General features: G+C 57.4%; 2 protein-coding genes across 2 annotated transcripts in view; both read left to right on the forward strand.

Annotated features, from left to right (window-relative positions):
- Positions 1–7,207, forward strand: part of SIN3B (SIN3 transcription regulator family member B) — a gene marked incomplete at its 5' end in the record, with an annotated part of 39,336 nt that extends 32,129 nt beyond the window's left edge. Inside the window, 5 exons of the mRNA XM_014538426.1 lie at positions 2,234–2,407; positions 2,755–2,847; positions 4,353–4,447; positions 5,123–5,327; positions 5,436–7,207. Coding sequence (XP_014393912.1) covers positions 2,234–2,407; positions 2,755–2,847; positions 4,353–4,447; positions 5,123–5,327; positions 5,436–5,666 — 798 coding nt within the window. The remainder of the gene's footprint in view (positions 1–2,233; positions 2,408–2,754; positions 2,848–4,352; positions 4,448–5,122; positions 5,328–5,435) is intronic.
- Positions 7,208–10,227: 3,020 nt separating this feature from the next.
- F2RL3 (coagulation factor II (thrombin) receptor-like 3) lies at positions 10,228–11,886 on the forward strand. Its single transcript, XM_014538466.1, has 2 exons — positions 10,228–10,336; positions 10,589–11,886. The coding sequence occupies exons 1-2, from the start codon at positions 10,228–10,230 to the stop codon at positions 11,650–11,652; spliced, it is 1,173 nt and encodes a 390-aa protein (XP_014393952.1). The 3' UTR covers positions 11,653–11,886.
- Positions 11,887–14,691: the final 2,805 nt, after the last annotated feature.

Raw genomic sequence — 14,691 nt, forward strand, 5'->3', positions numbered from 1 at the left:
CCGGTGCACGATAGGGGCCAGGGAGGGAGGTGGAAGGTTGGCCTGCCAGGGAGGGACAGTGGGAGGGCTCCAGGGCGTGTCCTTCCCATCTCGCTCAGCAGCAAGCTAACCTACGGGTCATAGAGACTGATCTACCAGTCAACTGTCTGCTCCCTGGTGGTCAGTGCACATCATAGCGAGCGGTTGAGCGGTCTTAGCATATCATTAGCATATTATGCTTCGATTGGTTGAATGGATGACCAGACACTTAGCATATTAGGCTTTTATTATATAGGATTTTTTTATTGTTTTTAGAGAGGAAGGGATAGGGATAGAGAGATAGAAACATCAATGAGAATCATTGATCGGTTGCCTCCTGCACATCCCCCACTGGTGGTCAAGCCCAAAACCTGGGCATGTGCTCCGATTGGAAATGGAGCCAGTGACCTCTCAGTTCATGGGTCGACGCTCAATCACTGAGCCACACCATCAGGGCACGTTAACCATTTAAAGTGAATAATTCAATAGCATTTAGTACATTCACAGTGTTATATAATCTTCACCTCTGTCTAGTTCCAGGACATTTCTATCACCCCAAAAAGAGACCCTGTCCCCATTAGCAGTCACTCTCCATTCCCCTTTGCCAGCTCCTCCTGACTATCACCAATCTGCTTTCTGTCTATGTGTTCACCCATTCTGGACATTTCATATACATGGAATCATACAGTATGTGGTCTGACTTCTCTTACTTGGCATGATGTTTTCAAGATTCATCCACATTGTATCATGTCAGTGCTTCATTCCTCTTTACGGCTGAGTAATATTCCATTGTAGAATGGACCACATTGTGTTCATTCATTCATCCATGGATGGGCACCTGCGTTGCTGCCACCTTTTGGCAATTGTGGATAATGCTGCTGTGAGCATGAATTTGAGTCCCTGCTAACAAACCTTTTGTGAGGGTGACTTGGCATTGTGTAAAGAATTTTGGCCCCCTTCAAGGGGTGTGGGGCGGATATCAGTGACGTTCCTCAGCACTCAGTATCATTTATAGTAGCAAAACACTGGCAATAGCCAAATGTCAAGGAGAGGAAATGAGTCATAAAATATAAACAACAGCCCAGACAGGTTGGTGTGGTCCTGGGACATATGTCCTCCTGGTGGTATTCTTCAGCTTGACTTTTGTTTCCTGATTACCAACTTAAAGTGGAAGAGAAGCCAGTAAAATAATGTTATTCCTCTCCCACCCAGATACAGTCATTGGGAACATTCTAGAAACGTCATTTCCTTCTAGGTTAGAAAAACTTCTCATTGAAGTAGAACACACAGGAAAGTGCCCAAATCCTAAGTGGGTGGCCCAGTGGGTCTTCAAATGTGGATGCCCTCACCCACAACCCCTCCCAGCTACTCCTCACCATGGGCACCCACTGCCCTGATTTCTGAAGCTGAGGTAGAGTTCCTGTTCTGAGCTGTGTTTAAATGGAAGTAGACCACCTGTCGGGCATCGGGCAGTGTGATTCTGCAGCATTCCTTCTTGCAGTTGTGGCTCCTTCACCCTGGCCTGCTCCAGGGAACAAACTCCCCTCTGGGCCCTTGGAGCAACACTGCTTGTCTCCTGGTGGACATCTGCGAGTTTCCTCCACTCCCCTGGGTGGGGTGGAGGCAAGCCCGCCGGCTGCAGTGGAAGCTTTTGGTTTTCCAGTGGGTACTCTGTCCTGCCCAGAGCTGGGATTGGCGGTATCTCACCTCTCCTGGGCTGAGGGGCAGCAGGATCTCATCGTGTTTTACATTGCATTTCCCTGGTGGCTCCTAAGGTTGGCACCTTTTCCTCCCTCTGTGGCCATTTGGATGTCCAGTGATGGGGAAGCACGCATGGGACCTTGCACACAGCTCCAGGAGACAGTGGCTCGGGGGACACCATGGGCAAGCACTTCACCCCCCAAGCTGTGGCTTCATCAAACCCCACTGGATGTGCCCTGGGCCCGATATGCTCACAGGGCTCTCCCATGCTGACACCTGTAATTACCTTAGCAGGGGTTCTCAACCTTCTGGGCTAGTTTTTCTGCTCTGCACCCTGTGCCGAGGTACTCGCTCTGCATGGCCCATCTGATCCTGGCCTTCATCCCCATTTCATGGACTTGACCATGTTGTCTTTGGGTGAGGTGGGGACTCCAGCAGGCAGTGTGCTCAGAAACTGCTCGCCCCCTCGGAGGGGCACACGCTCCAGGCACCCACCAGCTTTCCTCCCCACCAGCTGCACCACCTCGTGAGTGACGACATCTGCCTGAAGGTGGTGGAGCTCTACCTGAACGAGAAGAAGCGGGGCGCCGCCGGTGGGAACCTGTCCTCCCGCTGCGTCCGCGCCGCTAGGGAGACGAGCTACCAGTGGAAGGCTGAGCGGTGCATGGCTGATGAAAACTGCTTCAAGGTGAGAGACAGCCATGCTCAGTCCCATATGAGGCTAGGGGTGCAAGGGGAATGCCCAAAACAGGAGGGGCCGGCCATTGTGTTCTGGCCTGGGGGGCGGGATTGGACTGAACATGGCTTTGTCAGCCAGTCCGATTACATGTACTTCCTTGACTGGGCCTCTGGATGCTGGTCCTGGCCTCAGGGGGCACCACGGGGTCCATGAGGTGGGTACCCAGCACCTGATCCCTGGAGGAAGGGTCTAGGCCCAGAGGCTGGCAAAGGTGGTTAATTGATGAGCTTTTGACCTCATCCTGTGTCAGCTTGGACTGTTCTGTGGCTTCAGGCATTGTCCCCCACCTTCCCCAGGTGATGTTCCTTCAGCGCAAAGGGCAGGTGATTATGACCATTGAGCTCCTGGACACCGAGGAAGCCCAGTCGGAGGACCCCGTGGAGGTCCAGGTGAGGACAACGGCCCTGTGCACACTATGGGCCAGGGGAAGCCATAGTCAGCATCGTGGAGTTCCCGCCCCACGGGCCGCGTGCACAAGCACAGGCCACAGGCCTCCATGGCAGCCGAGGGAGGGCCCGAGTTGCAGACAACCCCTCAGGAGTCCAGGGTGTGTCCCAGGGCAGAACCCTGGGTCCTGATTCCTCCCACCTGCTGTCGACACTGAGCCATCCCAATTGAGCCTGCGGCCGGCGTGGTCACCTGAGCCGTGTGACCTCTGCCCTCTGTGTATAAAGCTCAGGGCTCCGGGTCCCGAGCCTTAATCACCAAGAGAACATCCGCCCGGCCACGCTCTGAGTCACACATTCCACTAGACGAGACATTTCCCGTGTTGGTTTTCTGCTCTTACAAGGACACCAGGCATTGGGTTTAGGGCCCACCTTACTCCAGTGTGACCTCACCGTGATTACTCTGTTTCCAAATGAGGTCACATGAACAGGTGCCAGGGGCTAGGGCTTAGACATGTCTCGTTTGGGGACACAATTCAACCCACAATAGTGAACAGCTTGTCCCAGTTTACCTGGGACATTCCTGGTTTTATCGCCAAAGGTTCACATTCCAGAAATTGCTTGTTCTCAGACGAACCACAGCGATTGGTCCTCTGACACGTAGCTGTGTCAGACCTTTTCTGGAGTCAAGCAGTATGTAACCAAATAAGTAAGGACGTCGAAAGGAATCATATTTCAAAAAGGTGTTGCTGCTTTTTTGACCTTGAGTCAAACAGCCAAGATCTGTGGACCAGGAGCTCTGGAGCATCATGTCCGCTCAGGAGCTCTGTCTGGAGAAATGGGGAGGTGCAGTGACACTCGGCGCCCTCACACCGGGCCGGTAAGCCCAAGCCTCCTTCCCAGAGCTGGGGGCACTCACCACAGCCGCAGGGGCTCCCCTCCCAGCATCCTCCCTGCCGACCTCAGGACTCCCCCACACAGGAAGCTCCAGGATGAGTGAGGGTGGAGGCCTGCATACCTTGCACCTTCCGGAAGTTTCCAGCAAATGCGGTTTTATTAAGCTCATGTCTGGAGGAGCCTCTGGCTTTAACAGGGCGGTGAGCAGATGGTCACTGGACACCACCATGCCCTACTGCACCTGGGTGGCCCCTCCCAGCCCCACCTCCTGTTCACTCCCACCCGTGACCTGGTCTTTCCCTCTTTCTACTGCTGCTCGTGCCCGATGTCCATTCTGGACCTTGCATTCCTCCATGAGGGGGTCCCCGTCCCCTGTGTGAACTTCAATAGGTTGTTACACCGCAGGGACTTCTCCACCTCAGCACAGAATGCCGTCAAGTGTCTCATTGTAGCTGGTGTGCACGTCCCGCCCCAGCTGCAGTCTGGTTTCAGTCACACATCAGGGTCTCCAACAGCCACGATCCCTAACATCCCCAGGATCCCTGAGCTCAGGGTCCTGGCTGAGGAGCCCTGAGCAGGAAGTCACGACCATGTCTCCTCCTGTTCCCCAGCACCTGGCTCGGTACATGGAGCAGTACGTGGGGACCGAGGGAGCGTCCAGCTCCCCCACCGAGGGCTTCCTCCTGAAGCCCGTGTTCCTGCAGAGGTGAGAGGAGCCACAAGGAAACCCTGTGTCTTTAATTGAGGCTAAAGACAGTTTCCTTCGTCTGGAAACACTAATTGGGCACCTGATGTGAACAAGGTGTGGCTGTGCCCTCCTGAGGTCTGGGGTGAGCAGAGCAGTCGTGCAGTCATCCCGGGACGAGGGGGCTGCCCTGCCTAAGGGAGCAGAGGGGCTGGGAGGAGGGGGTGAGGCCCTGGAGGGAGAAGCTCCCAGAAATGGCAGCCATCGGGCCAGAGACGGGAGCGCCAGCACCATTAGACCCTGGACCTGGGCCAGGCAGGGCCAGATCTCCCCTCAGGCCAAGATCAGTGGGGACTGTTGGTTGGTGTTTAGATTTGAGTGAAGACCCATTGCCAGGTGGGGGCCAGCCTGGGGGTGGGGTCCCAGGCCCACTGATAGGAGGGAGATGGGACCAGGTCTGGGAGGGTGGAGGTAGGGAAGGGGGTCCTGGGTGAGGGGCTCCCTGTTGGAGGTACATAGGAAGCAAGCGAGAGGAGCCAACAGGGCTGGCCAGGCAGCCCCTTCCAGGGTTGCTAGCACCCCTGTGTGACTAGAGTTGGTTTTCTCTGGATTGAAGGGTTTGGGTAGTGGCTCTTTGCTTCTGTTTGCATCTCCCTTACATTTTTCCTGATCTGCAAATCCTCCTGTGACCCTCAGGAACCTCAAGAAATTCCGCAGGTGGCAGTGCGAGCAGGTGCGGGCCCTGCGTGGTGAGGCCAAGAGCTCCTGGAAGCGGTTGGTGGGGGTGGAGAGCGCCTGCAACGTGGACTGCCGCTTCAAGCTCAGCTCCCACAAGATGATGTTCATCGTCAACTCCGAGGACTACATGTACCGCCGGGGGACCCTTTGCCGAGCCAAACAGGTACGCCTCCCACTCTGCCCTGGGACCCTGGGTCAAGCCCACAGCCATGTATCAGTGCCCAGCTAGGGGCGCCCGGTCTCTTGACTCCACCCCACCCACCCCCTGCAGGTCCAGCCCCTGGTCCTGCTGCGGCACCACCAGCACTTTGAGGAATGGCACGGCCGCTGGCTGGAGGACAACGTGACCGTGGAGGCAGCTGGCCTGGTGCAGGACTGGCTGATGGGCGAAGAGGATGAGGACATGGTGCCCTGCAAGACACTCTGCGAGACGGCCCATGTGCATGGCCTGCCTGTGACCCGCTACCGCGTGCAGTACAGCCGCCGCCCTGCCTCCCCCTGATGCACCTGAGCAGCCATCACAGCACGCAGTTTGGTGTGGTTGCTTCCTCAGGCCTAGGTGTCCGTTGAGACCATTTTCCTGAACCACCCGAGGGAAGGAGAGCATCCCCCAGCCTTGCTGCTACAGGCTGCCGCTCCAGAGAAGGGGTTGTGTCAGCTTGTGGCCCCACGCTGCCATCACTCTCAGCTCCCCAGCCTCCTTTGGGCCAGTCCTGTGCCAAGCCTGAACCCCCTGCACTTGAACTTGGGGCTCAGTCCCCAGCAGAAAGGGGAGGATCCACCCACTGCCTGAGGAGCAAGCAATTGTGTTCACACACCTGCCAGGCACTTACATCACCTGTGCCAAATCTCTGGGCGGGGCTGCGCTGGTCATTTTGTGCACAGGGCATCTGGGAAAGTCATTGACCAGCCATGTGAGGGGGCACGTTTGGGAGGGGCCGGCATTCAAAGGCTCCCAGCGTAAAAGGAGTCGGGCAATGCCCAGATCTGACAGTGTGAGCATCAGCTTGGCCAAGCACCTGTGCTCAGATCCTCGTTATTTTATAAGCAGGAAGAGCCCTTTTAGCCAAACTGAGGTGTGGTGTGGGCAGGAGCATCAGAATGGCCCAGAAGACCCCACTCTGGAAAAAGGACCGCCAAACCCTGCATTGATCCAGCAGCCGGACTCTGGGTCTGTGGGGGACAGGGCTCGGCCCCACACCCACCAAGCGAGTGGCCATGTGGGAGGGCTCCGGGGCGGATGGTGTACCGAGATGGACACTCCAGAAAGACAGGTGCACACACGTATTTATTCCTCTATGCTCTCTCAGTGGTGGCACTTTTCCAACAACCACGTCCCAAGGCTTCTAGGGACTGAGAGCCTCTTCATCCCCACCCGACACGGCTGTTCCTGCAGCTGCCACCTGGCGTGTGTGTGAGGGGCTGGGGCGACTGTCCCGTGGAGGCGTCCATGGCTTTCTGGGCCAAGAATGCCAGGCAGTTCAGGCTGGGGACCAGCTCCTTAGAACTCACTGCACACGAGAAGCCTGGGCCGGGCCCTGGCAGCATCATAGCGAGCGGGATCCGCTGACAGGTGGGCCCGAAGCAGTCCCCGTGCAGCCTCTGCCACCGCAGCCCTCACCCTCCTGCTGAGCTGTGCCAAGCCCACGGTTCCCGCACGTGGAGGCGTGTTTCTAGAAGTTGCCTGTGGAACTCAAGGTTTGTGAAGCCTTTGACTGTGGGCCAAGGCTTACTTATCCCTCCTGGGGTCTCCCTGCCCTGTTTCCTCAAGTGTAACCCAGGCACTTTGTCTGAACCCTTGTTTTGTAAGAAGGGAACTTACCAGAACTGCACCAGCCCCGGGAGGCAGCCCCTCTGTGCCTCAGCGGGGGCCTGGGGTGTTTGCCAAACCCCTGATCCCCTACCCTGCATGCTTCTAAGGAGCTCTCTCGTTTTTGAAGAATTTCTCTTCTGGGGCTTGAACTTCCTTTGCAGCTGTTTTGAATGTAGTTTCCTTTTCTATTTATTTGCACATTAAAGTGAACAATTAAATATTGACCTGAAGCTGTGAGCTTCCATCCGTTATTTCCTGTTAGTGAATCCCAGGCGGCTTTTCCCACCCAGTGAATTCAGGCAGCAGGACCCACAGGGAGGGTCTGCACCTGTGCACAGTGGTCCCCAGACCTCCCAGTTACGTTTCCCGTGGGTGGTTCTCCGTCCTCATACCAGAGCATTTTCTAGAACATTCCAGTTCAGTTGTTATGTTCAGTAGAAATGTGAAGTGTTTTCTTCTAATGTTGTGCGTGCAAAAACCAATTACAACACCTGGTGTCTGCTCGGAGTTTTCTCTGCCTTGTGCGTCTGATGCCAAGTCCTGAGGCTCATGGGAGATGGATGGGACATGGCGGGCGGGCAGCGGGGAGGGGGGGGCTTTGCTTCCCCGGCCCCACAAAACCACCCTCCATACTCTACCTCTGGGGCCACACCCTTCCATCTCTTGCTTCTTTCCCATCACTGTCCTCTGAACATCTCTAGGACCCCCTCCCACCTGGCTTGCTCCCACCCTCCAAGGATCAGGGGAGCCCACACCTCTGCTCAGGGGCCTTCCAGCTACACCATGTACCTGCCCCCCTCAGCCATGCCCAGTGCCTACCACCAGGTTCCTGAGCTCAGTTGGCACTGCCCTGCCCACCTAGCCAGTCCTCTCCCAGAAGTTGCCCACCTCCCTGAGTGGCTGTTGCTGCCTCCCAGGGGCCCCTCCACCCGTGTGGGGCCCCTCATGGTCCCCACCGCCCCCTCCAGAATGTCAGGGGTAGCAGGCAACTTGGAGAAGGAGGCTCTACTAGCTTGGATTCGTGGCACCCACCATTCTACTTGCTGTCTCTGGATCTGACTAGGAACCGTGTAAGTGGAATCATACAGTATGTCCTTTTGTGTCTGGCTTATAGTGTCCTCAGCGTTTATCCATGTAGCATGTGTCAGAATTCCCTTCCTTTTTGAAGCTACCTTTCTGCTTTTTTAAAAACATAAGTTTTTATGGAAAGTGACACACGTACAGAAAATTCCAATAGTACAAAGAAGCACACGAAGGAGTCGGGGCCCAAGTCCCTCTCCCCAAAGGCAGCTGCCCCAGTCACTCACCATCTCCTCCCCCTGTGCTCCAGCCGTCAGGACACGGGGGTCGGGGTGCCACCCTCAAGGCTGAGTCCCAGGGTCAGGGGCCACAGCAGCAGGAGCGCCCACATGTGATCGGGCCGGGCGCCGGCTGCTCTGGGCTTCAGCCAACTGGCCTAGGGCTTCCTTCTGCTGGACCCCCACCCCCAGCTTCCTGATTGCAGGCGGAGGACAGACACCTCTGCACCACTTGTCACCCAGTTGGGACAGGACAGCAGCCGACACCTCCCTGTCTGGGGTCCCTTCGTTCTGCTGGCACAGGGTTGTCTCCATGGTGGTGGTGGTGGGGGCCGTCAATGGGCAACTCCTCCCCCCCCACCCTACCCCCTGCCTTGCTGGTAATAGCCCCTGTACAGATACCTTCCTGCACATGTGTGTCTGCCATAAATTCCAAGACACGGAACTCCTGAGTCAGACCACCCTCCTGGGGGCTCCCAGTCTGCCCTGGCCCGGTGTCCCGTCCCCAGCATCCCCTGCACAAGTTCCCTGGAGGGTGGCAGGGGTCCCCATCCTGGCTTTCCTGTGCTGAAGGCATCAGCAGTTGTGCATCATCCAGAGACGTAGGCATGGGCTGAATTTGTTACTGGTGGAAACCACTCCGAATGGGAGAGCTCCTGGCTGAGGCCCTGGCCCAGCGGGAGTGCTCTAGGCCTCAGTCCCCCTCACCCCGGGGCTGGGGGCAGGGACTCAGCATCTCAGCCTCTGGCCATGTCCAAACTGCTCAGTCACTTCCTGCTGGTCTCTGTGTCCCTGAGAGTGACGAGATTAGGGTGTCTGTGCCAAGACACCACATCTGACCCCCTCTACCACCCCCACTGCCCCTTGGGGTCCTCCTGCTCCCAGACACAGGCCCATGGCCCAGACCTGACCACACAGAACCGAGGCCCCCGAGTTCCTGGCTGGACTGTTGGAGGCTTCTCTAGGCCCTGGAGGGGAGTGGGGGTGGGGGTTGGGTGCAGGAGAGAGGAATGCCCTCCCTCTGAGCCTCGGTTTCTTCATCTGCACAGTGGCCCCATCAGAATACAGGAACGTGGGGGCCAGAGGAAGGAGGGCCCCTGGGAGATGGCTCCGGTGTCCCGACCTGGGCTGGCCCGCTGCCTCCCTTGGCCTCAGATGTGGATGTGTGAGACCATCCCTCCCAGTCAGGCTCGGGTGGGGCCAGGGCAGGAGCAAAAGACGCTTGGAGAACTCAGGACAGACATCGCCCAGAGGCGGCTGCGCCAGGCTCCCCTCGACACTCAGGGCAACACGACAACAGGGCTCACGCCTCCTCCGCTCTCCCCAGCAGACCCAACTCACAAGGCGCCTTCCCCTCTCGGCACCTCACTTGGCGCATGCCCAGGCGGTCGTGCTGGGTAATGGGTGAGGAGGCGAGAGGGCAGGGCAGCCTCATAGAGGACCTGGGGCTTGGGCACCTGTGGTGGGACAGGGGGTTCACCTGCTCTGACCTATGACCTGAAAGGCAGGACTCTAGTCTTGCCCACCAGAGAGAGACGAGGTTTCAGGAAGGGCCAAGAGCTTCTGATGGAGGACGTGACCTGGAGGACTGGGCTGCTGTGAGAACGGCGGCTGTGACTGGCCAGCAGGAAGTGACCACTTAGCCCACACAGGCTTCCTGGTCTGGACGGGGTGGTGGGGCTGCTGCAGCCTGAGACTTCCTCCCCATCTCACTGGCCCAGCACTCGTACCCCGTGAGGCACCTCTGCCAGACAAAGTGGCCCCAGCCACCAGGCCACTTAGGTCATCCGTGGGCCTCCCACAGGCTGGCTGGGGGCAGGGGCTGGTTTATCTCACTGGCCCTGTCCGCTCCCCCGCCTCCACTCAGGAAGCTGGGGGTGGGGGTCCAGCAGATAGGAAGCCCAAGGCCAGTTGGCTGAAGCCCAGAGCAGCCGGCGCCCGGCCCCGATAGCATGTGGGCGCTCCTGCTGCTAGGGCCCCTGGCCCTGGGATTCAGCCTTGAGGGTGGAACCCCAACCCCCAGTGTCTACGATGAAGGCTGGAGCACAGGGGAAGGAGATGGTGAGTGACTCCAGGTGCTGCCTTGGGACTGGGGGAGCATGATAGATGGGCAGAAGGACACGGGACTGGGGGGCCCTCCAGCTCAGCCCTGAGCCCACGGGGAAAGGGTTTCCATGTCCAACTCTGTCCCATCAATCTGGGGGGGCTCCTGTGAGCTGGGGCCTGGGTTGTAGGCCCTGTGGGGGGACCATCCAGCAGGAGGGCTGGTTGAAAGGCAGGAGATGACACCTCCATCCCCGTTCCCTCCCCCAGATGGCCAGCTGGAACCTTGGACCAAACCCCAGGGGGCAACAATTTGCATAACTCGCACCTTCCCCGGCAGGCCCTGTGCCAACCGCAGCTACACTCTGGAGCTTTCGGAAAGTTCACGGGCGCTGCTGCTGGGCTGGGTGCCCACGAGGATGGTGCCCGCTCTCTATGGGGTGGTCCTGGTGGTGGGGCTGCCTGCCAACGGCCTGGCACTGTGGGTGCTGGCCACGCGAGTGCCTCGGCTGCCATCCACGGTGCTGCTCATGAACCTGGCAGCTGCCGACCTGCTGCTGGCCCTGACCTTGCCACCCCGCATTGTCTACCATCTTCGGGGCCAGCGCTGGCCCTTTGGCGAGGCTGCCTGCCGCCTGGACATAGCCGCACTCTATGGCCATATGTACTGTTCTGTGCTACTGCTGGCTGCCATCAGCCTGGACCGCTACCTGGCCGTGGTATACCCACTGCGGGCCCTCGCCCTGCGAGGCCTGCGCCTGGCCACTGGGCTTTGCACCTTGGCCTGGCTGGTGGCGGCCACCCTGGTGCTGCCCCTGGGGCTGCAGCGGCAGACCTACTGGGAGTCACAATCGGATCATGTGCTGTGCCATGACGCACATCCCGTAGGTACCCAGGACTCCTACTGGCGACCCACCTTCGTCTGCATGGCCGTGTTTGGCTGCCTCCTGCCCCTGCTGGCCATGCTGCTCTGCTACGGGGCTACCCTGTGTTCACTGGCTGCTGAAGGCCAGCGCTACAGCCACGCGCTGAGGCTGACTGCGCTGGTGCTGGCCTCGGCCCTGGCCTTCTTCGCGCCCAGCAATGTGCTGCTGCTGCTGCACTACTCGGACCCAGGCTCAGAGACCTGGGGGAACCTGTACGCTGCCTACGTTCCCAGCCTGGCACTCAGCACCCTCAACAGCTGCGTGGACCCCTTCATCTACTATTACGTGTCGACCGAATTCAGGGACAAGGTGCGGGAAGGGTTGCTCCGCTGGTTGCCAAGTTCCACCACGGTCTCCAAGGAGAGGGGCAACCCGGGGACGGGCACCAGGTCCTCATCACTGGTCTGACAGCCCCTCAGGAGGCAGAGCAACAAAGAGGGGTTGTACTGGGTTGAATGGGTCTCCCGCCAAATTCATGTCCCTCAGGAACCTCTAATGAGCTTGTTTGGAAATAGGGTCTGTGCAGGTGTAATTAGTTAAGATGAGGTCACATTGGTGTAGGATCAGCCCTAAACCTGTCATGACTAATCTATATATAAAAAAGTGCCTGACTGTCCGATGCACACTGACCACCAGGGTGCAGATGCTCAGTGCAGGAGCTTCTGACTGTCCGATGCACACTGACCACCAGGGCGCAGATGCTCAGTGCAGGAGCTGCCGTGAGGCACACAGAGAAACAGCCCTGCGGACCTGGTGCCCACAAAGCAACACTCGGCTTCCCCCAAGTGGGACACAGGCCCTGCCACCATCCCGGAGCGACAGCCCACCAAATCACAGCCGCTGCTGCCGAGACCCCATGGCGCAAAATGCAGCCCGAAGCCCAGCCCAGCCCGGAAACATTACCGTGGGTGCCAGGTAATGAGGTCACATAGCAACACCCGGCTTCTCTCCCTAGCAGCTAGCCTCCTACAGTTTCTTCAGCCCAGGAACATGACTTGCTTTATAGCCAGGTGGAATCATTTTACACTGAAACCAAATGTCTGTGAAGCGTTTTCCCATGCCTCATCTCGTTTGATCCTCACAGAAGTCCTGGAGTAGGTAGAGAGGAGACTTGGTGGAATCCTATTTTCTTTTCATTAGCCAGAAAATGGAGATTTAGAAAACTTAGAAACTTGACCCGACTGAAAAGAAGAAATGGTGGGCCTTGAAAATGAGTTCAGGTTTTCTCACTGCACAGAATATAGTCAAACACTGCTGCAGTTAAATAGTTTACCCTTTGTTCTCCCTGCGTGATCTACAATAATAATCTGCTTCATGTTGATATTTACTGCTGGGTTGCTGAGGCCCAGTGCACAAAACTTTGTGCACTCGGGGGTTGGGCTCACTGCACATATAGTCAAACACTGCTGCAGTTAAATAGTTTACCCTTTGTTCTCCCTGCGTGATCTACAATAATAATCTGCTTCATGTTGATATTTACTGCTGGGTTGCTGAGGCCCAGTGCACAAAACTTTGTGCACTCGGGGGTTGGGGGGTCCTTCAGCCTGGCCTACGCCCTCTGGCAGTCCGGGACCTCTCAGGGGATGTCCACCTGCTGGCTTAGGCCTGCTCCCCAGGGGGATCAGGCCTAAGCTGGCAGTCAGACATCCCTCTGGCAGCCCGGGAGCCCTCGGGGGATGTCCAACTAATGGCTTAGGCCCGCTGGTTCCCATCATCACCACTGTGCTGGCCAGCCATGAGCCGGCTTCTGGCTGAGTGGCACTCTCCCTGTGGAAGCGCACTGACCACCAGGGGGCAGCTCCTGTGTTGAGCGTCTGGCCCCTGGTGGTCAGTGCGCGTCATAGCAACCAGTTGTTCCTCGTCATTCTGCTGTTATGGTCAATTTGCATATTACCCTTTTATTATACAGGAAAAGGCTAAGTTGACTTGCACATGCACGATAGATATAAAGCTCTTGCTGGCGCCAATTGCACGCGTGTGTTTCGATCTGTCATTGTCAATTGTGAATTTGGTTGACACTTCTATTATACAGAAAGGGCAAATAGCGATATTAAAATATTTCTTCTAATTAATTTCCTTTTAATGTGCACGAATCCATGCACCGGGCCACTAGTGTCCTTCTAAGAAGACACAGAGACACAGGGAAGAAGGCTGTGTGACCATGGAGTCAGAGACTGTGGCCACAAACTAAGCACAAGGGTTGCTGGCAGCCACCAAACCCGGGAGAGCAGCCTGGGAGGGACTCTCCCTCAGACCCTCCAGAGGACCCAGCCTTGCCCACAACCTGATATTAGACTTCTGGCCTCCAGGATTGAGACAATAAATGTCTGTTGTTTTAAGTCACCTGGTTTGTGGTACTTGGTTACAGCAGCCCCAGGAAGCCAAAATGGGCAAAATGCAGATTCCCAGGCCCGCCAGCTCCCCCGTGTCCAGGTGGGGATGAGACAGGCTGATGGTGCCCTGGACCCACCCAAGAACCCCTCCAGGAGAAGGTTCAGACCCTCCCACCCCGGCGGCCCAGGCAGGGGGAACCTGGTCAGAGGTTCTTGTTCTCAGAAGCCCAGCTTCCAGCTCCAGGGTTCAGGGTGTCTCCTGAGCAATCACTGTGGAAACCGCCACTCTGTTCCCCAAAGCCTCATGCAACCCATCACTGGGAGCCACAGGCTCAGCCTCCTGCTGTCCCCTGGCTGCAAGATGTCACCTCTTCCCTTTAACCTGACGCCTGCTTTCTCTTCTCATTTGATGTTAACTCCCCATCGCCGGGACGAGGGGGATGGAGAACTAAAGGGGGAACGCTGTGCACCTGGGGACAGGGGGCTTCAGTCTCTGACCCCCACCCTCAGCTGTTCTGAACTGAATGGGAGGGGGGTGCCACATGGGAAACGCAGCAGCCACTCTCCCCTTCTCTCCGGAGAGCAGCCTGGGTTATCAGCAGCCACTGAGGCAGCAGCTGTGGGGTTAGCAAGCCTCCTAAGGCACAGGGGATGGATTCACATAGGGCCTATGTCTCTGGTCTGGGGGAAAAGGAGCTGGTGAGGGGGCAGCCCAGGGACACACGGACACACACACACACACACACACACTCTCACACCTTGGGAAGTGTAAGATCACCAGTAGCCTGGTGTGTGAAGTACTAGCTTTCTAAGATGTTACCACTGGGGGACTCTGGTGGGGGTACTAGGAACTCTGTATTGGTGTCATTTCTTACAAATGCTCGGGAATCTTGGGGTGCACGTGTGCAGCACCCTCCCCCCCACCTGCTCTGGAAGGTTGGGCTGTGAATGAAGGAACAGAGGCCTGGGGGCCAGATGGGAACTGCGGCTCAAGCTTTTGGGGCTGGCCCCCACCAAGGCGACCGTGGAAACGAGCTTTTATTATACCAGCAGCCTCTAGTGCGTGAAATACAGGGCTAGTCCAGTGAACTGTCCCTTGTAGATGGGCGGGGGC

The sequence above is a fragment of the Myotis brandtii genome, unplaced genomic scaffold (genome assembly GCF_000412655.1).
Source record: "Myotis brandtii unplaced genomic scaffold, ASM41265v1 scaffold1040, whole genome shotgun sequence".
Taxonomy (NCBI): domain Eukaryota; kingdom Metazoa; phylum Chordata; class Mammalia; order Chiroptera; family Vespertilionidae; genus Myotis; species Myotis brandtii.

Bases quoted from the DNA above. Each gene is read 5' to 3' on its own strand.
- F2RL3 (XM_014538466.1), top strand. From the start codon at position 10,228: ATGTGGGCGCTCCTGCTGCTAGGGCCCCTGGCCCTGGGATTCAGCCTT. The intron at 10,337-10,588 runs GTGAGTGACTCC...TCCCTCCCCCAG, and splicing joins GAGCACAGGGGAAGGAGATG to ATGGCCAGCTGGAACCTTGG.